At 46.1% G+C, this 20,162-nt stretch overlaps 6 protein-coding genes across 6 annotated transcripts; 4 read left to right on the forward strand and 2 right to left on the reverse strand.

Moving 5' to 3' along the window:
* Positions 1-29: 29 nt before the first annotated feature.
* Positions 30-1,238, forward strand: V1508DRAFT_422894 (translation initiation factor SUI1). Its single transcript, XM_066941089.1, has 4 exons — positions 30-191; positions 248-292; positions 344-431; positions 487-1,238. The coding sequence occupies exons 1-4, from the start codon at positions 171-173 to the stop codon at positions 903-905; spliced, it is 573 nt and encodes a 190-aa protein (XP_066794055.1). The 5' UTR covers positions 30-170; the 3' UTR covers positions 906-1,238.
* V1508DRAFT_422897 (P-loop containing nucleoside triphosphate hydrolase protein) lies at positions 823-5,486 on the reverse strand. Its single transcript, XM_066941090.1, has 3 exons — positions 5,080-5,486; positions 2,663-5,030; positions 823-2,613 (listed from the first exon to the last, which is right to left on the reverse strand). Exons 1-3 carry the CDS (start codon positions 5,386-5,388, stop codon positions 1,253-1,255), a joined length of 4,038 nt encoding a protein of 1,345 aa, XP_066794056.1. The 5' UTR covers positions 5,389-5,486; the 3' UTR covers positions 823-1,252.
* Positions 5,487-6,976: 1,490 nt separating this feature from the next.
* On the reverse strand, positions 6,977-8,623 carry V1508DRAFT_358697 (major facilitator superfamily domain-containing protein; the record flags this gene model as incomplete). The annotated part of the gene is made up of 3 exons (XM_066937075.1): positions 6,977-7,311; positions 7,368-8,302; positions 8,367-8,623. The coding sequence occupies 3 exons, from the start codon at positions 8,621-8,623 to the stop codon at positions 6,977-6,979; spliced, it is 1,527 nt and encodes a 508-aa protein (XP_066794057.1).
* A 3,699-nt stretch (positions 8,624-12,322) lies between these two features.
* Positions 12,323-15,350, forward strand: V1508DRAFT_229756 (OPT oligopeptide transporter protein-domain-containing protein). Its single transcript, XM_066936304.1, has 2 exons — positions 12,323-12,606; positions 12,681-15,350. The coding sequence occupies exon 2, from the start codon at positions 12,690-12,692 to the stop codon at positions 15,252-15,254; it is 2,565 nt and encodes an 854-aa protein (XP_066794058.1). The 5' UTR covers positions 12,323-12,606; positions 12,681-12,689; the 3' UTR covers positions 15,255-15,350.
* A 235-nt stretch (positions 15,351-15,585) lies between these two features.
* On the forward strand, positions 15,586-16,837 carry V1508DRAFT_229769 (acyl-CoA N-acyltransferase). Its single transcript, XM_066936305.1, has one exon. The coding sequence runs from the start codon at positions 15,899-15,901 to the stop codon at positions 16,349-16,351; it is 453 nt and encodes a 150-aa protein (XP_066794059.1). The 5' UTR covers positions 15,586-15,898; the 3' UTR covers positions 16,352-16,837.
* Positions 16,838-17,607: 770 nt separating this feature from the next.
* V1508DRAFT_422908 (glycoside hydrolase superfamily) lies at positions 17,608-19,878 on the forward strand. The gene has a single exon (XM_066941091.1). It carries the CDS (start codon positions 17,996-17,998, stop codon positions 19,718-19,720), a length of 1,725 nt encoding a protein of 574 aa, XP_066794060.1. The 5' UTR covers positions 17,608-17,995; the 3' UTR covers positions 19,721-19,878.
* Positions 19,879-20,162: the final 284 nt, after the last annotated feature.

A 20,162-nucleotide genomic window follows, 5' to 3' on the forward strand; every position in this document is an offset into this window, starting at 1 on the left:
TGAACCCGAGTCTTTTCCCACGCGAAATCCGAAATACTGTTTCTTCGGAAGTCATTGACGACTCAAGTAAACACGGATCGCCTCCGTCATCTAGCACCGAAATTTTGTTATTGCGCCGCACGACTCATCTTATTAAGTAATTTGCGTATTCTTAATTATTGCTTTCTACAATGGCTGAGGACGGACGAAGTGTGAGCTCCCCCCATTTACATGCTGATCCATCTATCCTCTTCTAACATCTCTGAAGGCACTCCCGATAATATATTGCGGCGTTTGCACGTTTCCACCTGAGGTAGGCCATTTAGATCACTAGTGTTGTAGATTACAGAGCTGATGTCCTTAGTATTGCGAGTTCGGCGGCACTCTACAGAAATGCAAAACTTGGCTTAACGTCGAGCACCCTGACCTATATGACAAATTATATTCCGAAGGTATTTATGATAACATCACGTCGATGGCAACAGCTGAAGTCTGACAACTCCGTAGACGCGTTAGCAAAGGCTACGGAGGGTCTCTCGCTTGAGAAACAAGAGAAAGTCGAACGTGAGATACAGAAACTGCAAGCAAAGGAAGCGAACAGAGCCGAAAAGGAGCTCAAAAAGAAGTTGTCGTCAAAGGTCGTCGTTAAGAGGGTTGAACGATCGAAGCGGAAGCACGTCATTGCGGTGTCTGGTGTGGAAGTGTTTGGAATCGATCCGAAGAAACTAGCAAAAACATTTGCCAGTAAGTTTGCGACTGGAGCGTCAGTCACCAAGAACCTGGAAGGAAAAGACGAGATTGTCATCCAAGGCGATGTCGGCGACGAAGTCGAGGAATATGTCAGCGATTTATTGGAGGAGAAAGGATTGGACGGTGTCAAAGTAGAGCGGACAGAAGACAAACCGAAGAAAAAGTCACAAGGTTGAGTGTATCATTCTGAACAACAACTATTATTGACAATCAATCATTTCAATGGAAGGTACATAAGAAAATTGCATTGCAGGCCATGACGAATTGAATTTGCATCGTCCTCCTCACCAATTGCCAGTTAAAAACATGCTCTTCAACATCCGCAAGTACTGTTTCCAGAAACTAAGTTGATTGTCTATCTGTGAAATTCCAACCAAGATGAGTTCAAATTGTGTGTATGTCTAACGAACGTAGTAAACAACGACAATACAAGCAAAAACAAGATTTTCAAACCGTCTATCCAAACCTAATCATATAAATCAAATAAATCAATCAAAATTTCTATTTTATGTAATTGATTTCCTTAAGCATTTTTCTCTAATGCCTGAAGCTTGACAAGCTCGTAGTACCTGCCCTTCTTGGCCATCAACTCCTTGTGGTCGCCAGCTTCGACGACCAAGCCATCCTCGAAGACGTAAATAATATCCGCTTTTTGGATACTACTTAAACGATGAGCGACGGCAATTGTAGTGCGTCCTTTTGCGGCAGCGTCCAGAGCAGCCTGCACGACCTTCTCAGATTCATTATCAAGTGCAGAGGTCGCTTCGTCGAGGAGAAGAACCTTGGGATCGCGGATGAGAGCACGAGCAATGGCAATTCGTTGTTTTTGACCTCCAGAGAGCAGGGTACCTTTCGATCCACATAGAGTATCATATCCGTCGGGAAGGGACATGACAAAGTCGTGAATGTTTGCTTGTTTGCAAACTGCAATGATCTGTTCGTCAGTGACAGGTGTCAATGCGCCGAGCTGAATATTTTCTCGGATAGAGCCCGAGTAGAGTATCGGTTCCTGCTGCACGAGAGCGATGTGACTTCTGTAGGCGTTGACATTGAATTTTGAAATATCGTGACCATCGAGAAGGACTTGCCCTGCTTGTGGTCGGTAGAATGACTCGATCAGTCCGATAGTTGTCGACTTGCCGCAACCAGATGACCCAACCAAAGCGACATATTGACCTTTCTTGACGCTCAAGTTAAGACCACGAAGGACTGGAACTTGCATACGAGTCGGGTAGCGGAAGCGGACATCACGGAACTCAATATTGCCTTGGACATCCTGGGGAATATCGCCTTCATTTGACCATATGTCGATCTGCGGCTGAAGGTCATAAAGCGCTTTGACATTGGCCGTGGCGTGGTAGGCTTTACCCATGTCTGGCGCAAAAGAAAATATAATACCAGCAGCCTGCGCGCCGTAAACAACCGACATAAATGTCACGTAGAACTGGAAGATAGAGTATTCCCGAGTCCGCAAGAATTGCGACCCAAACCAGAATGCGAGTGCCATAATTAAGTAGATCATACCCTGCGCGACACCGTACAAGAACGCAGACGCATTGCTCTGCTTGCGCGACTTGCGAACTTGTCCATCGAGTGTGGAGTGATAATGATCCATAACGTCGCTTTCCCGCGTGAGTGAGACAACGGTCTTGATCGCAGAGGTGGCTTCGCATGCATACGTAGCCGAGACTCGGTGGGATTGCTTCGCTTGCTCCTGGAACATTGTGAGCACATAGAACCGGTAAAAGCCAGAACCGATTAGGATTGGCACACAGGCACCGCAGACTAGAGCTAGTTGCCATGCGACAATAAGGGAGAGAATCATGCTAGAAATGACGATCATAATCGAGTTCATTATCTGACCGAATGTAGCACCAGACAACCCTACGAACGTTAGCGTTATTTTCGTCAACTAGTACACAGCGGGGCATACCTTCAACAGCCTGCGCATCGCGAGACAGAGTAGCCGTGAGTGCACCTGTCGAATTCTCGTCACGATCAAAGAAGGCGATATCTTGGCGCATGATCTGCTTGAAAGTACCAATTCTGATTCGTCGCACCAGTTTCTGACCGGCGTAAGCGAAAATCCCCAGCGCACAAATAGATGCAATCAGCTCGACGGACGCCAACATGAAGAACAAACCAGCAAACACATTGATTTCTCGCAACATATAGTCGTAATCTGGAATAGCTTGGAAAGCCTGAACGCATCGTCCGTAGAACAAACCGAGTGACGGGTAACCAAGACCCTGGATGCTCGAGAAAATAGCACCAAGGAGGTTTAATCTGTTTTCCTCCTTCGACAGAGTGAGCATGAATTGGATGAGCTCCAACGCCGTATACTTTCGAGCCTGTTCCTCAATCTGTCCGGCAAACACACTAGTGCTAGTGTTTATGGGAGCAAGAGTGTTAGCCGTCTTAACATGAGCAAGGTCGTCCATGGCAACGGCCTTTTCGTCCATGGCCATCTCATCATCGTTTTCGGTATATGTGGTCACACGTTCAGCTTTGGCCTTCTCTTCCGCTGCCTCGATCGTTTGAGCCTTAACAAGTTCGTAATACTCGCCGCGCTTAGCAATCAGCTCGTCGTGAGTACCCTGCTCCATAATCTCGCCACGGCGCATGACCACAATATTATCTGCATCCTTAATCGTAGACAGACGGTGGGCGATGACAATGGTAGTTCGATTCTTGGATGCCCGATCGAGGGCATCTTGAACAACACCCTCCGACTTTGTGTCGAGCGCAGAGGTTGCTTCATCGAGAAGGAGAATGCGAGGATTGCCGACGATGGCTCGGGCAATCGCAATCCGCTGCTTCTGGCCGCCAGAGAGCAAAAAGCCACGTTCGCCGACATTAGTGCTAAGACCTTCAGGGAGAGTGTCAATAAAAACCATCGCATTGGCCTGCTTGCACGCTTCAATGACAAGTTCACGCTTCTCAGTCTCAGATGCGTTCTCATACTTTGTGCCGATTAAACCATGAGCGACATTCTCAAATATGGAGCAACCAAAAAGTGTCGGTTCCTGGGAGACAAGAGCAATCTGCTGACGCAACCACTTGATGTTCAATTCAGTAATGTCTACGCCATCGACTAGCACTTGACCAGCAAGGGGAGCATAGAACCGTTCCAGTAAACCAACAATCGTGGACTTTCCAGAGCCTGACGCGCCGACCAGCGCAACAGTCTTACCAGCGGGAATTTTCAAACTATAGTCCGGAAGCACAGTAACAGTGGGTCGCGACGGATAGATAAATCTGACGTGACGTAACTCGATATCGCCTTTTAATGTTTGGAGCTTGCGACCGGCAGTGGAGTAGGTGTCTATGGCAGACACACGGTCGATCGTCGTGAAAATCTTGTTTGCGGCAGCCATACCGGTCGTGACGCTCCGGATATGAGGAGTGATATTGGTAATTGCAAAAGTTCCTTCGACCATAGCCGCCAAGACGGTAATAATCTGACCCACAGTAATTTCGTTGCGAGCGAGAAGATGAGCGCCCTGCCAGAAGCCAAGAGCATCGTCCGAATAGACACCAAGCCACATAATACCAGTGACCGCACCGACAGCGATACCAGCACGTAAAGCCCAATGCTCACTGATGTCAAGGTAGACAGAGTACTTCTCGGCCAGTCGGTCCTGCATCTGGAAGGCATGAACATTGCGAATGGACGAGAGAACTTCTTCGGCAACGGAGCCGCCGGCCGACGAGCCGTTCAATGCCAGTGTGAAATATCGAGTCATGCGGCCGGAAGTGTAAATGAAAGCGACCCCAATAAAGATAGCAATGGACATCATCATCAGAGTAAGTTTATAGTTCAAACTGAAGCCGACGACAAATGCAGCCACCAGCGTCGAAATGTTTTCAGTTATGTAGCCAAGCTTTTCAGACATGCCTTCCTGGATCAAGATCGTGTCGGATGAAATGCGCGTGGTGATCTCGCCGGAGCCAAGTTTGTCAAAGTAGCCGATGTTCTGGCGCAAAATAGCGGCAAGATAGTTTTCCTTGATACGGGATGACAATACTTCACCTCGATCAATGAACAAGAAGGTAGCACTGTAGGAGAGCGCGAAATCCGCAATGCCCAAGTACACGAAAAAGAGAGCGAGGTAGTTGACACGGCGCTGGAAGTCATCAGGTGAAATATATTCAAATTCGTCAAGGCTGTAAGTCGAATTGTAGGAGGTGGAATTGTAAAAGGTCGAGTTATACACCGTGGAATTATTGTACCTGAAATAGGTCGAATTGTCCTCCCGGAAATAATTTGTGAATGTCTCCGTAATGGCACCAAACACCAGCTGCCACAATTAGCTTGAGAAATTATTCAAATATGCGAAAAGGCTATACCGGCATTAGCGCCTTGACCGCGCCCTCCATGATGGCGAGAACGAAAGCAAGGCCGACGAGCATGCGATCGTATGGAGTCGCATAGCGAAAGACGGAAAAGAGGTGTGTCTTGACGGATGGAATAGAGACCTGTTCACGCAGGATCTTAGCATCTTCGGGCGGCAAGGTTGAGAACTCATCAGTGTGGGTTGGAACGTCGATATTGGCGCTGCTGGCACTGGACAAGAGCGGAGTGGTCGCAGATGCTTTACCAGACGAGTCGCTCAGAGTTGACTTCTCGTCCCAGCTGGAGTCTGTAGCGCCTGCCATAGTGCCTGATATCGGAAGCGCGGGAGACCAGCAAACGGTTGGCGCCGGTGGTGAGAAAATTGGTGCAGGTGACAGACCTGACGGCAGGGAGAAGAGGGTGTTGATGACAGTCTAAGTCAGTGCAGAAGCTTATACTACAGTACGAGTGGGTTAGGGCAAGGCTTCAAATGTCGCTGTCGCGACGCAGATGTAGAGTTAACTAACGAAAGCTATTAGACTAATAATCAGAAGACAATTGCTGACATTTATTTATCGACCGGAGCTAGAGCAGAAGTGAAAGTATCTGCTGGATGGGGTTGAAATGCCAGCGCGACTCACCGAAATGGTCCATGGTGATAAGCCCGTCTTAGAGAGCCACACCACATGGCGAGGCGCATCTGACTCCTAGGCCGACAAGTCATATACGGTTTACAGACACGGCCTCCGCCGACATCAGCCGCTTGGTTGCGAGTCACAGAATGTTTAAGACTGTGTGCTTTGGGGGTGTCGATGGCCCGAATGGTAGCTTACCCGGCCGAAGACGTAATCTTATCGGAAGAGGTCTTATCTGAGTTCCCCCAACCCTTTCTGTCCATATGTGTCCGAGATATAGGAAACTGTTGAAGTGATATGACGTAGCAGAAATCAGGTGGAACGTACTCCAGAATCAGACTGCTGTCGGATGGGCTGTCCACGGCCAGGTCCGAGCAGTGGTCTGTCAAGTATATTATGATTTTCAATATTCAGCTGCTGTTCGGTGACACGTATACTCAATGACTAATAATTAAGTGATTTCGGAAATGTTCTTATGACACTTATAGTCATGTAAAATAGGGTATGTCCTTTACATGTGCAATGAGACTGTGGCGTTATACAGCCTATTGATTTGTCCGTATGTGCACGGTCATGTTGAAACACAAATACAATCGCTGAATTGACCATATACGGCGAGCAGTTTCATGGGAATTACGCGAAGTCTGCTATTATTTCATAACTCTATTGTTAGGAGCTGAATAAATCCCCTCATCTGTACATCCTCTTCCGGTCGGGTTGGTGAAAGTTTTGCGTTTTCCATTGATCTGATTTGTGAGGCTGACGGAAATATCTTGCGTTTACTAGCTGTGATTTGTAACTCTGAAAAGGTTGTCATTAGTTGTGTACACTCGGACTCGCAAGCACGGCGAGATCATATGAATGCCCTGAATTCTCAGAGACAATTCTGAGACAATATTCTAAATATATTGTTATTTATATAATACAAATGTATCAGCTCTTCGCAGTTGAATATAATTAACTGGAGATTTCTTGGTTTTGGGTCTGTCTGTAATAAACTACTGGCAATGTCCTGCCGAGAAAGTGGCACCACATCGAAAGTAGTTTTCGATATCCCCAGGGCGCTATGCAAAACGCCGCATGCGGCTCGCACGCAACAAGGTGCAGTAAGCCGCACACAAAGGTAGGGTAGCCAGCAATGTGTTCCCAGTTCTGATACTTATGGGAACTGTTGCGGACAAGCAGGCGAGAATTACGTTAGAAGTTAATTTCAATACGGGAAGTAAATTGAATAACTGAATGATAAAGCAAAACATAATTCTCAACAGCATTTTCTCTAGTCAGACGAACTGCCGATCTCTTCCGGGATTTTTTCATCCATGGTCATTTCTTCTACTGGCAGGCATTCAATTGATTCCTTCTTTTTCTTCGCGTCCCACATAGTCATCGCTTTGATCCACACCAAGAAAATTAGCTGGAGACTGCCTGTGACAGCTGTCCAAATGTAACCTCGCTTAAACCGCGGCGCCTGGGCGGCGGGGAAAACGACAATATTTGTGCCGGTCTTGATTGCATTGCCTAGACAGTTCATACTTCCTGTCAGGAAAGCACGCTCTTCTAGGTCCCCGATGGTGAGGATACTAGCCCAAGTCATCAACAGTGACTGGAGAACTAGATAATGGGTTAGTTTTAGTGCGCTTATAATTAGCATATGAAGTACCGTTTACCTAGAATAGAACCTCCCATAAACCAGGCAAAGAATTTGGCACTCAGTGAGACATTCCAAGCAGCCAGAATATATGCAGTAATACAATACATAGCAGTAGCAGAGAACGCTGGCACGAAAGGGTTACGAGTCTTGTCGGTATACCATGACGCAACGAGTGTGGTGACCACACTAATCGCATTAGTGACGGTAGGCAAATTGTTGATCTGAGCAATCGAGAATTCCTTGTTATAGTATTTCAGATACAGAGACATGGACGTGGACAACCTCTGCTCACTCTGGTCCAAGAATGCCCAAGAAGCGACAAACAGATACCATTTCCATCCGGATAAACCCCGCTTGACAACGGCAAAAGAGAGTCTCTTCTTAACTGGCGCGGCGCCCGCACCAATTCGCTGTCTACTCATATCTATTTCGTCTTTAGTGAGTAACAAACTTCGGCTGGTGGCAGGAGTGTCGGGAATAGCAAAAAATCCGTATATGGCAATCGGGAAAGTGATGATGGAACAAATGATGAAGAGCCATCTCCATCCTGCAAGTCCGTTGACACCGTTCAGACCGTCGTAAGCTGCAGTCTGCAAATATCCCGAGAACATCGAGCCTAGAGGACTAGATACCGCATACAAGCCCAATCGACGGGAAATCTCTGGCTTTCTGTACCAAGAACCAATAATAAAAATGGATCCAGTGTAGGAAATGGAACCAAAGAATCCGACTAAAAATCTGTAGGCGTACAAGGTATTAAGGTCTTTCGCAAACGCACTCAACAGAGTGAAGATTCCCCATATGAGCTCGCACGTGGGCATTAAAAGACTGGGCCTGACACGAGTCATCAACATTGTTCCAGGGATCATGAAAACGCAGTAAGGGATCTGATTGACGATTGTCAACATGTTCAAATCATTCCCTACCAGATGAAGATCTTCCTTCATTCCACTGCAGGAAGATTAGTAGTGAACACAACTTCAAGGTCTCTGAGTAAAATGGATTTCTCACGCACCTGACATAAGCATTCGTAAGATTCTGCAGATCCAAGCTTAAACTAAAAGACGACAAACACGTGAAAGTAAGGATCATTGCATCCAGTTTAAATAGGAGCAATTTCTCGGACTTTGACATTCCTTTCTCATACCATCTGAGACTCTCCTTCAACCTCTCCATGACCGCCCGCCTTTTGGTAGTCTTGCCGCCGGAATACTCATTGCTAATTGTCACAGCAGCTATATCCACTTGGTGTTTGTCTTGCAATTCGGCCATTAGAAATGATAAATTTGAGTAACGAAAGCTTGGCATGTGGCTGCTCTGGGCAAAACCGGCCAAGGCAGTAAATCAGAGCCGCCTCCCATTTATATGACACTAATCTGATACTCAGACAAGTGTGGCAATAAAGTGCAGTACTAGTCATCCATTCCGATAATTGATGTCGCATATCAGCGAACGATAAGTAACCCTAAGCCCAGTGTCCCTAGATCAGTCATCGGCTACTTGTCTTTAGTTCTATCATTATGCACATACATTGGGTTTGGTTGCTGTCAATTCCCGAAACGAATCAGAGAGCTAACGGTTGCGGCATTTCTTGAACTTTATCGGAGGCGTGGAGTCGGAGAGTCGGAGCCGGCAATCATTCTGAATACAGAAATGGCTTATCATATTATTATCTTGGCCGCGCCAGCACAACCTAATAGTACTCAACTCAAAATTTCTGCTATGTGAGATTTTACCCTATGCGATTTGGTAAGATAGAGGCTTTTCATTATCTATGTCAGGTTTGTGGTAAATGCTGCAGCAATACCGGATCGACATCCGGAGCACACGCCCCCAGATAACAACGGTGTTAAAAAGCCTAACAGAGACAATGGCTAATCTTCAACCACCCAGAGGATATAACATAGTTCCGCAGTTGAGTATTTGGCAGCAGCCATGGGAACTATTACGACTACTAATGACTTGCGACTCCACGGTCATACTATCCGAAAATCTGCGCGTATGAACTGGCCTCTTCGGCACTCGCACGGGCGTCAAAGCCGCTTCCGGAGACTAAACTGTTAAAGTTTTGGTCCGCCACAACCTTTGTCCGCTATCTCAAATTTGGTGTGCCGATTTAGGTTGTGAACAATTCGTTGAGTCGTCCTGCTCTGAGTAGAGCAATCAAAAAGCGCAAAATATTGGATCGCCATTGTGAAGCTGTGTTTGAGCGGGATCACCTCTCATTATGGATTCAGCATACTGAGATACTGAGATAGCCAAACACTTTTCCCAGCTTGCATCTCATTGGCAGACTAAACTGTAGATTTTTTTTGGAGAATTATGTTAAACGCTACTCATCATCTCTTACAAGCGCAAGTGTAGGAGGCCATAGCCCGTTTACAGTTTCACGTTCATGTAACGCACGCGAATCCCCCTGCGTCCACAACATCCTGGGAGATACGATACCTTGGTGGGTTTAGTATCCCGATCAGAAGTTTCTGGGATAGAAACTGGCCGGCGCGTTTGGTGTGACAACAATTGCGAAGTTTCTGATTCTCCTATCCGTCTTTATTCTGAAACGATTTCCACAGCGTCACCACCCTTCTAAAGCTCAAATTAGCCATGAGTTGTCAGAGATTAAATTCCATTTGACTTCGTCACACGGCGAATGGAACGCGGCGAACGCAACGAAACCATAAAATTCACAGGCGTTATCGCTGTGCGGCTCGCAAACGGTCGGCACGGCACACGCCAAGGCGCACGTTGCACTTAAAGGAACTAAATTAATGACAATCTCACTCATGCACACGTCGTAATGATTTCCGGGCTTCTCCCTCAAATTTATTGCCAACTTCCTCGTATGGATCTTACACACGACTGGAAGTCTGGATAGCTCCTTTTTCGCTCTTATAATTCAGGCACATGTCTTTGTGGAGCCTCTGCCGTAGACAGATATTTCCGCTCTGGCAGTCCAAAAATCTTCGTAAGGGTAAGAGAGCTTGTCGCGTACTTTACGTGCAAACGCCACTTCAATCCACTGCTTCTATCCACAATGTTGGCGGTGACGTAATCAGCACAATTGAGCCGTAATCTTGGGAACATAGTTCTATCTACTTAGTGATGGTCTGCGAAAGTATTGACACTAGTCCTAACGACCATTTCCTTTCAATCTTACTGAATAGAAATATACAAGATCCTAATCACATTGGCTGCGGTGGTAGTAAATGATGCAGCGAACGCACACTTCACCCCAGGGCTGCACGTTAGCTTCCGTGGACTTTGTTCTATTAGCCTTCCAAGGAGTTATAGATGCCTAGTCTCGAACTACTCGGAGAAATGACTCTCTCAGTGTCTCCAATGCCAAACTCTATCTGTTTATAACCGTCTTATCGTACTAACTGTCTCTGTTATTAGTTGAGCGCCATCCACTAAGATCTCATCCAGATGAACTTTAGATAGTCATTGCAATTACGGAGTGACTGTCGACTATTAAATGTCAGCACAGGGATATGTGACATGCCTCCCACCAAGAATGGTGGGTCTAAATCGACAGACTCTTAAACCTTTATCAGCAAGTGCAAGGGTCGACAAGAAGGCACCTTCCTTAGACATGTAGCACTTCAACGCGAGCCACAACCCTCCGAGTGCAGTGATAAAGTTATGGTAGCCGTGTATTATTGGCACTAAGGTAATTATATGGTTGCTCTGGCCACTTTCAAGTGAGCAATGGTCAGTTGCGTTGTATGGTTTACAGCATTCCCACGAAAGTCCAGAATGACGATCTCTGTGGGCAGCATGGTCCCAACATCAAATCTCGAGGTTCACGGCTCTTTGGATAGACGAGGTGAGCTAGCCAGCGAAACAGATATATACGGTCCGTTGAGGACACAATTTTTTGGCATTTGGGAGAGCAGAATATATTCAGCGGAGATATCATTATCTGTGAGAATATTGAAATTCACACAGTACACAGTCGTAATGGCGAGCAAATATAAGTCTTCGCGTTGTGACAATATGCAAGGCTGGTGACAACCGAAGTGTGATGAGATGATAAGGGACTGCAAGTCTTTATGTCGTGACCTCCTTGATCAGACAAACTTACGCGACAAATAAATTCTAACACGCATATAGATATGCATGAGAGAATAGATCTTAACAATGTCAACCAACGGGGCCGTGGCGCTGCGTGTACAAATCACTAAGTGAAAGCCTATAGATATTGCCTTGGCTAATTAAAATATTTGCAAGTCGTTGCTACGTGGCCTTAAGCCGGCCGACATAAGAGCCTAGAATATGGCAAGGGCAGCACTACGGCGAATTGATATCAGGCGTTGTTAATAGATGCCCAGCAAGTCACAGATAAGGAAGATGATAAACCCAAGTCTCTGCTTGGCGACTAGCAATGACCACCACGATTGGCGCGTTGTAACTTTCCTATATCTACGCCCAGGATCAGCGTAGATTGATTACGGCGACTCTGCGATAAGATTTTAAGGAGCATCATGGACAGTCAGTTAACAACCACCTCTTTGGACAATAGTTCAACAAATAATAATGCACAAAAATAGGCTTCATTGGGCCTCGAGTCACGGCATAATATGCGTCATGCGCCGTAATAAGGTTCTCGTGGTTAAGTTACCGTCTCATAGCAAGCCACAATTAATATTAGCAACCGTACCCCCGCAATCTTTTTAACATACCACTGACGGAACTCGTGATTTACGGCTTATAATGCCACATGCTATACACAGATTATGATTAGCGACATGCCATGCTCAGACTAACACTCCTCAAATAATCTTTGCACGGCCCGACTTATTTCCAACTTGTTTGCTCTATCTGTCAGACGGATGATGTTTGTAATATGAAGTTGGCCATGGTTCTAGTTTTGCATATGACTCCACGGTAGTCAATGTCCTGTAAGTGTGTTTGAGTACTATATCGGTACTGCGACCAAATAAGATGGACTTGGCGTCAGCACTGATTACACTTAAATCAATCGAGTTGGAAATATACGTCTGAAATGTTTAGCCCGTCTACTCTACCTGTATTTCTGTTGCCTACAGCTTATCGCCAATGCCAAGCGTTTTGTCCCGGCGTCTGCACTTCAAACTCTCACTCCTGCGGGTCTCGATAACACTGAGTGGTATGGACGTCTCACACCGGGCAATATGTATAGTCACTGAACGCCGCGGTATGGCGCTCATACTGCCAGTTCTATTTTGCACAGGCATATCTTGTATCTGTGTCTCTACAGCCTCTATTCCAAAAAGGTATGCCAAACTCTTGGTCTCTTAACATAACATCGACATAGTTGCTTCAAAGCTTGGTATTAACATTTCTTGAGGCCCTCACAATGGACTATAATGAAAAGATTGACGAAAAAAAGTCTGCGCAAGTCGACGTCCAGCCAGTTCGATATCTCAGCGATGGAGTTAGCGAGACAGATCGTGCAAAGATCATCGAGAGGATCAAAGCGATGAATAAAGTCGGTCAGTCGACCGACATTGATCCCCTGGCTGATTCAGGTTCGGCGTTTTTGTGCGATAAAGTCATGGATATATCTGTGGAAGAAGCAATTGAGATTCTTCATAAAGTGTACAAAGAACATTACGACGATGTCAATTTCCCCACAGCGACGCTTAAAAAGATCGAGACGATCCTTGCTGGTCCAGAATCTTATGGTGCGAATATCGATACCTATGAACTCGACGCCAAACTTGAAGCGGCAGTGATACAATTCCACTCGCCTTATCCTGAGGTCCGCGCAGTTACGGATCCGTTTGATGACCCTACCATCCCTGTAGAGACTATTCGAGCCTATATACTTGGCGCTATTTGGGTGGCTATTGGTAGTTTCGTCAACGAGTTTTTCTACGAGCGCCAGCCACGTCTTACACTTCAGTCCACAGTTCTTCAATTATTTTTATTTCCTTGTGGAAAATTTACGCAGTTATTACCGGACTGGGGATTTACTGCATTCGGAACTCGTTACAGCATAAACCCTGGCCCGTGGACTCACAAAGAGCAGATGTTGGCGACCATCATGGTGAATGTCGGCTCGCAGATGTCTAACTTCATGTCGTTCACCGTTGCTATGCGACACGAGCTGTTCTTTCATCTCAAGTGGGTTAATTTCGGATTTGTGTTTCTTATGAACTTTGCAAGTTTATTCTTTGGTTACGGCCTTGCCGGTCTTGTTCGCAAGCTCGCCATTTTTCCCGTCCGAGCAATGTTTCCAACAGTTTTGCCTACTCTTGCACTTAACCGAGCTTTGTTGCTCAATGAGACGAAGACTTCGATCAACGGGTGGACGATTACGCGTCAAAAGCTATTCTTCACGACCTTTGTTGCGTCCTTCTTGTACTTCTTCATCCCTACATATGTTTTCAAGGCTCTTAGTACATTTAACTGGATGACTTGGATCGCTCCTCAGAACGTTAAGTTGGCTCTTGCTACTGGCTCCTTCCTAGGGATGGGTATCAATCCTATTCCCACATTTGATTGGGCCGTCATTAATTATGCCAGTGTTCTCGTCGTGCCATATTTTGCATTTATGAACAAATTCATTGGCGTCATTCTTAGCGGTCTCGTTGTTATGACTCTGTACTGGACAAATCACAAGTTCACAGCATACCTTCCGATCAACGCGAACACGATCTATGACAACAGTGGCAAGACTTATAACTTGTCCAGAATTGTTGTTGATGGTAAATTTAACGAAGAAAGGTACCTTTCATACTCGGCACCTTATATGTCAGCAGGGCACATTGTTGGTACTGGTGGTCTTTGGGCACTCTACACATGCGCATTTATGTACGTCATGATCACTGAGTATAAATTGCTCGGGACTACGATGAAGATGTTCTGGAAAACTATTCGACATCCTCGCCGCAGCGCTCTTGCGGAATTTGATGATCCCCACTCTCGCATGATGGCGAACTATCCTGAAGTGCCAGATTGGTGGTTCCTTGCTATTTTTGTTGTCGGGATGGCAACTGGCTTGATTGCTTTGCTTGCATGGCCAACTACTGTTCCAGTTTGGACTGTAATTATGATATTTTTGTTCAACATCGCGATGTATATTCCCACGGTGATCATCTACTCTATGACCGGATATGCGATGGGATTTGGAGCTTTCTCAGTTATTCTGGCAGGATATATGGACCCCGGCAACGCTGTGACGAACATGATGGTCCGTATGTGGGGCTACAATGTTGACGAACAGGCCGAGAGTTTTATCGCTGATCAGAAGATTGCACACTACGCCAAGCTTCCCCAACGAGCAGTCTTTCGAGCCCAGCTAGTCGCGACATTAATACAATGCCTATCGACGATAGGTGCTGTGCAGGCATTGTTCGACACAGTCAAGGGCTTCTGTAGCACGACGCAGGTAGATAAGTTCGTCTGCCAATTCCCGCGCACTGTATACTCGGATGCAATTATGTTTGGTGTCATTAACCCAGACCGCGTGCTCACGACATTGTACCCAGCACTGAAGCACTGTTTCTATATTGGCCCCCTGATTGCCATTCCATTTGGTATTCTCAAGCTCAAATATCCATTGAAAATGAAAGCTATCCACCCGGCGCTTCTTGTTTCCGGGGCAGCTTTCTGGGGAGCGACCTATAACTACACCTATTACATTGGTGGCTTCTACATGGCGACCGCATTTATGTTCTATATTCGAAGAAGGTACACGGCCTGGTGGACGAAGTATAACTACATTCTAGCTTCTGGACTGTCTGCTGGCGTTGCATTTTCGGGCATCGTTATCTTCTTAGGACTGCAGTATACGCAGACGACCTTTTCGTGGTGGGGAAATAATGTGTATGCGGCAGGTGTGGATTACGCAAGGACGGCATCACTGAAAAAGATTCCTCCGGAAGGATTTGGGCTGCAGGTGGGCGAGTTTCATTGATGAGTAACTTATATTTACTTTCCTGGGTGCTTTCAATATGATCATAAATGAAGTCTAACTGACTTATTGCTCCCATTTGCTCTATTGCAGTCATTATTCTCCGTATATACCAGTTTGAAGCAATAACTTTTTAGTATCTAATGATATCATTGATTCTGCAGTTAGGATATCAAATGTATAGTGTGTTTACATTTATCGTTTGTAGGTAGTTGGATACTCTTGTTGGCAGGCATTAGTCGTCATATTCCGGTGTAAAAGAACATAATGTAGCGACCATTGACACTAGGAGTAATGGTTTAAACTATGGAAGAATTAACACTATACGATCTAGCAACGATACCAGAAAGAAACCACTCCATCACCTTGAAGTCTACGATACCCTCGTTCTTGCTCAGTGATAGCAAATAGTACTTTTTGCTAGTCCCAAAGAGGAATGGTTGATTTCCTCCCCACGAATCTCATTCTTTTGACGCGTTATCGTTGAGTTTGATTAAGGTAAACTCAGTGTGCCGGTTTTTTGCTGGCGGCCGGTTAAGACTCCACGTTTAGGTGGCGCTTCTTGAAGACCTTTCCATTTCTTCATTGTGACCGCCTTCAATTGATCAGTCTTACATACGTCACATACTCTGGCGAGCCGATTCGGAATGTCTGAAGTTAAAATCCGGCCTATCGAGGAATCCGACAAGGAGAGCTGGCTGAAGCTCTGGGAGGGGTATCTTGTCTTTTACGAATCTACCCTTGATGACAAAGTCACTGAGACCACCTTCTCCCGTTTCTTTGACGAAAGCGAGCCGGTTTACGCGGCAGTAGCGGAGGCGGCAGATGGAAAGCTGATTGGATTTGTCACCTGGGTGACGCATCGCTCGACATGGGCTATTACGGACTACATCTACCTCCACGATCTTTTTGTGGCTCCCGAAACGCGGCTGAACGGTGTGGGACGAAAGTTGATTGAACATGTGTATGGCGTCGGAAAGGAGACTGACGCGAGCAGAGTATATTGGCATACGCAGGTGCACAATCATCGAGCACAGTTACTCTATACGAAAGTCGGAATGAGGGATGGATTTGTTGTGTACAGATGGCCAGAAAGCTAGGTATCAAAGGATACACAACTGATATTGTTTATGATAGATATGTACTGATTCCGTCAATGTGTTACCAGTTCATAGATTCGAGCGATGTTCCCATTCCTCAGCGTTCTGCACACGCCCTCGCCCTTGACGATAAGTGGACAATGACGCTCATCGAAGGGAAGGTCAGTCTGTAACTGCTCACTGGCAAAAGTCCTCATAGGAACACCCCTGGTTGACCCGCCTGGTAAAATTGACACGAAAATAATGATATTTACATATGGATTACCCAAAGACACACGCCTTTTAATTTAGAGGTCGTACCTGCTTGCATTATGTTAACCCGACTTGGACTAGTGTTAACCCATTGTTTGCTCCCTGCCGACCCTTTGGTTTCGCTTGTCTAGCAGGACAATTGGCTTCTAAACTCAAATGGTAGGACAGATTAGCAGTCAGAAGTTGTACGAGGGATGTATATATAATATTTACAATTAAATTAAAGTGCTAGGGAATTGATTACATTGGCTGGACATGAGAAGTTTCGTATTAGCCTGATATCACGGGAGTTTCCAGCAAGCATGGAAGACACCTGCAGTTGGTTGGCTGACGATCTACTCGAGTCTTAGACAGACGTTCCCCGGCAGCGGCGAGAGTCACCCTTCCTTGACCAAGGCTCCCTCTAAGAGACACTACAATCTCCCAGGTTAGCTGATGGCCCGTAGAAAATTATATTTCCGAGCGCACCATCCCAATACATATCAATGCCACTTCGCTAGCACAGACCCTGATCATACATGACTCAGGAATCCATCGGGGTGAGTTTAGGTCGTTAACTTGACTCCAATATCTCTATCTATCATCATTTGCCAGCTCTGGATTTGTCAGAGTCTACCTACCGTAATTTCCACGATCCTGCTTTGAGCTTCTGAATCAGAAACTTTGATATTTCATAGGCGACGTTGTCGATCAGTTTACATTCGCTACTTTCAAGGCACTAATGCATGATGCTGACGTGCAAAAACTAGCCGACGCGGGTGGTAAGCGCGAGCCCAGTCATTGCTTCTCTCTAGCGTCAGTACTTCAAAAACCCTGGGGAGCTTTGAAGAAGCCTGCGTCAACTTTGTCTGCAAATAAAGCACTTCACTGTCGCAAGTCTGCGCTTAGATGCGGAGAAAGTACCCGCGGAACTACTTCGGACGACGTGAGCCACATACAACCCCGAACCCTTGGTTCTTGTCGATGTGGGGCGCCGCGCAAGCAACTTTGCGCTATAGGCGTCGTGGGGCGCGAGGAAAGCACTGTTATCCAGCTGGGGGATTGGATGCTAACCGGACTTTTCTGGCCGATGAGCCATAAAACCAGCCGGTTCTTGCAGTTAACGTACCTATTTTTACTCATGCCGCAGACGAATGACAGCCGTCTCCACACAACGGTGGCCGATGTGCCGCCGTAGTCTATCCGAAATTTGTCCGTGGATTACCCCGCATTAATGGCCCGTTGCCATTACATCTCATTGGACCGGGCACGATCTAAAATGCTACTCCGACAGTGGCTGAATTGCTGATATGAAGCTTCGACATTAAAAGACCATGGACCGCCACAGGAGCTGACCATTTTTCCTCCATTATCGAGTGGGCCATAGCTGCTACTTACGTGCTCTATACAACAATGACAATATCCAAACCAGCGTGGTGGAAAGATGGCACATGCTATCAGATCTGGCCTGCCTCATACAAAGACTCAAATGGCGATGGATTGGGTGATATCCCGGGAATCATCAGCACGCTAGACTATCTCAAGGACCTCGGCATCGACACAATCTGGCTCTCCCCCATGTTCGATTCCCCACAAGCAGATATGGGCTATGACATCTCAAATTATGAGGATGTGTATCCCCCATATGGCACTCTCGCAGATATGGAGATCTTGATCCAAGAAGTGCACGCCCGTGGTATGAGGTTGATTTTGGATTTAGTCGTTAACCATACCAGTAACGAGCATGCATGGTTCAAAGAGAGTAAGAAGAGCAAGGACAACGACAAGGCTGATTGGTATATCTGGCGGGCCCCTCGTATTGTTGACGGCAAGCGCCAACCGCCCAACAATTGGAGCTCGATCTTCGGAGGTAGTGCTTGGGAATATGTTCCCGAGAGGGACGAATACTACCTCCATCTTTTCTGCGTGGAGCAGCCGGATCTAAATTGGGAAAATCAGACCACGAGGATGGCAATCTATGACACCGCAATCGAGTTCTGGCTGAAGAAGGGAATCGATGGTTTCAGGGTCGACACCGTCAATTTGTACTCCAAGGATACGGAATACCCTGATGCTGAGGTTGTCGATGCAGGTTCACCATACCAGAGCGCAACGAAATATTATGTCAATGGACCGAGAATGCACGAGTGGCTGAAGGAGATTCGAAGGGAGGTCTTGCAAAAGTACGGAGATGTCATGATAGTTGGAGAATTGCCGGACACTGAGTCAAGGGATGAGATCCTGCGTTATGTTTCCGCTCAGGAGCAAGAATTGGGAATGGTCTTTGACTTTGATATTTTCCAGCTTGGGGGCTGGGCAACGGCGCATAAGCACGAATTATATCAACATGCGTTGACGGATATGAAAAAAGCAATCATGAAGACTCAAGGCCTGGTAATCGGAACGGATGCATGGACAACCGTAGTTGCAGAGAACCATGACCAGGGGCGGAGTATCTCGAGATTCGCGACCGATGATCCTAAATACCATGACAAGGCAGGGAAATTACTGGCAATTCTGCTTGCAACCCTGACCGGCACATTGTTCATTTACCAAGGCCAAGAGATTGGGATGGTCAATGTGCCCACCAGCTGGGGAGTGGAAGAGTATCAAGACGTATCGTCACTAAACTACTGGAAGGAAATGAACGCGAGATATCCAGGAAACGAGAAAATGCTCAAGAAAGCTCTTTGGGCATTGCAGAAGATTGCGCGTGACAACGCGAGAACACCGATGCAGTGGGATGGCTCCGCAAATGCAGGATTTACAACCGGAAAGCCATGGATGCGCGTGCACGACAACTATCCTGAAATTAATGTGGAAGCACAACGACATGACCGCGACAGTATCTTTACGTTCTGGAAACACATGCTCGAACTTAGGAAAGCACATTCAGAGCTCTTCATCCATGGGATATTTAAGGTGTGCGAATTTGAGAACTTGAAGACTTTCACCTACATCAAAGAGGGCCAATATGGAGATCATGCGTTGGTTGTTCTGAACTTTTCCGACGAAGAGCAAGACATTTATATTCCTGCAAGTCTGAAAGACAAAAATCTCGAATTGTTAATAGGGAATTCCGACAACCGAGGCAACACACTAAGCGCATGGGAGGGCAGGGTATATATATCGAAGTGATGGCATTGGTAGAAGCCAGACGGATTAATATGAAGTTAAGGCGCATTTAAGAAGCTATGGTCATACTTAAAGATCTTTTGTTGATTGCGTAATTTAAATTCCATATATCCATCCTTACTTATAATAGAAGATCGTTCTTTATTATCGGTAATTGGCTGTTTATATCGTATAAATAATGCGTAATATACAATTTCGTCTCTGATTAGCATATCATCCTCTCACTGAACTTTTAGCAAGAAGCTTCCTAATACCGAGCTATCTATGTTTTTTAAGCCTCAATCCTGTAATTTGTCTTAAACGCAGTCATATTCTCTTCGCGGTATATATGATGCGAAACCGCACATATTAATAGGGCTGGACACGAATACAATTTTCTCTATTCGCATTCGTATTCGCAATTCGCAGAATAAACTTTCATTCGCAACGAATAAAATGTCGGCTG

The sequence above is a fragment of the Lipomyces doorenjongii genome (assembly GCF_038497915.1).
Source record: "Lipomyces doorenjongii strain NRRL Y-27504 unplaced genomic scaffold V1508scaffold_53, whole genome shotgun sequence".
Classification (NCBI taxonomy): Eukaryota; Fungi; Ascomycota; class Lipomycetes; order Lipomycetales; family Lipomycetaceae; genus Lipomyces; species Lipomyces doorenjongii.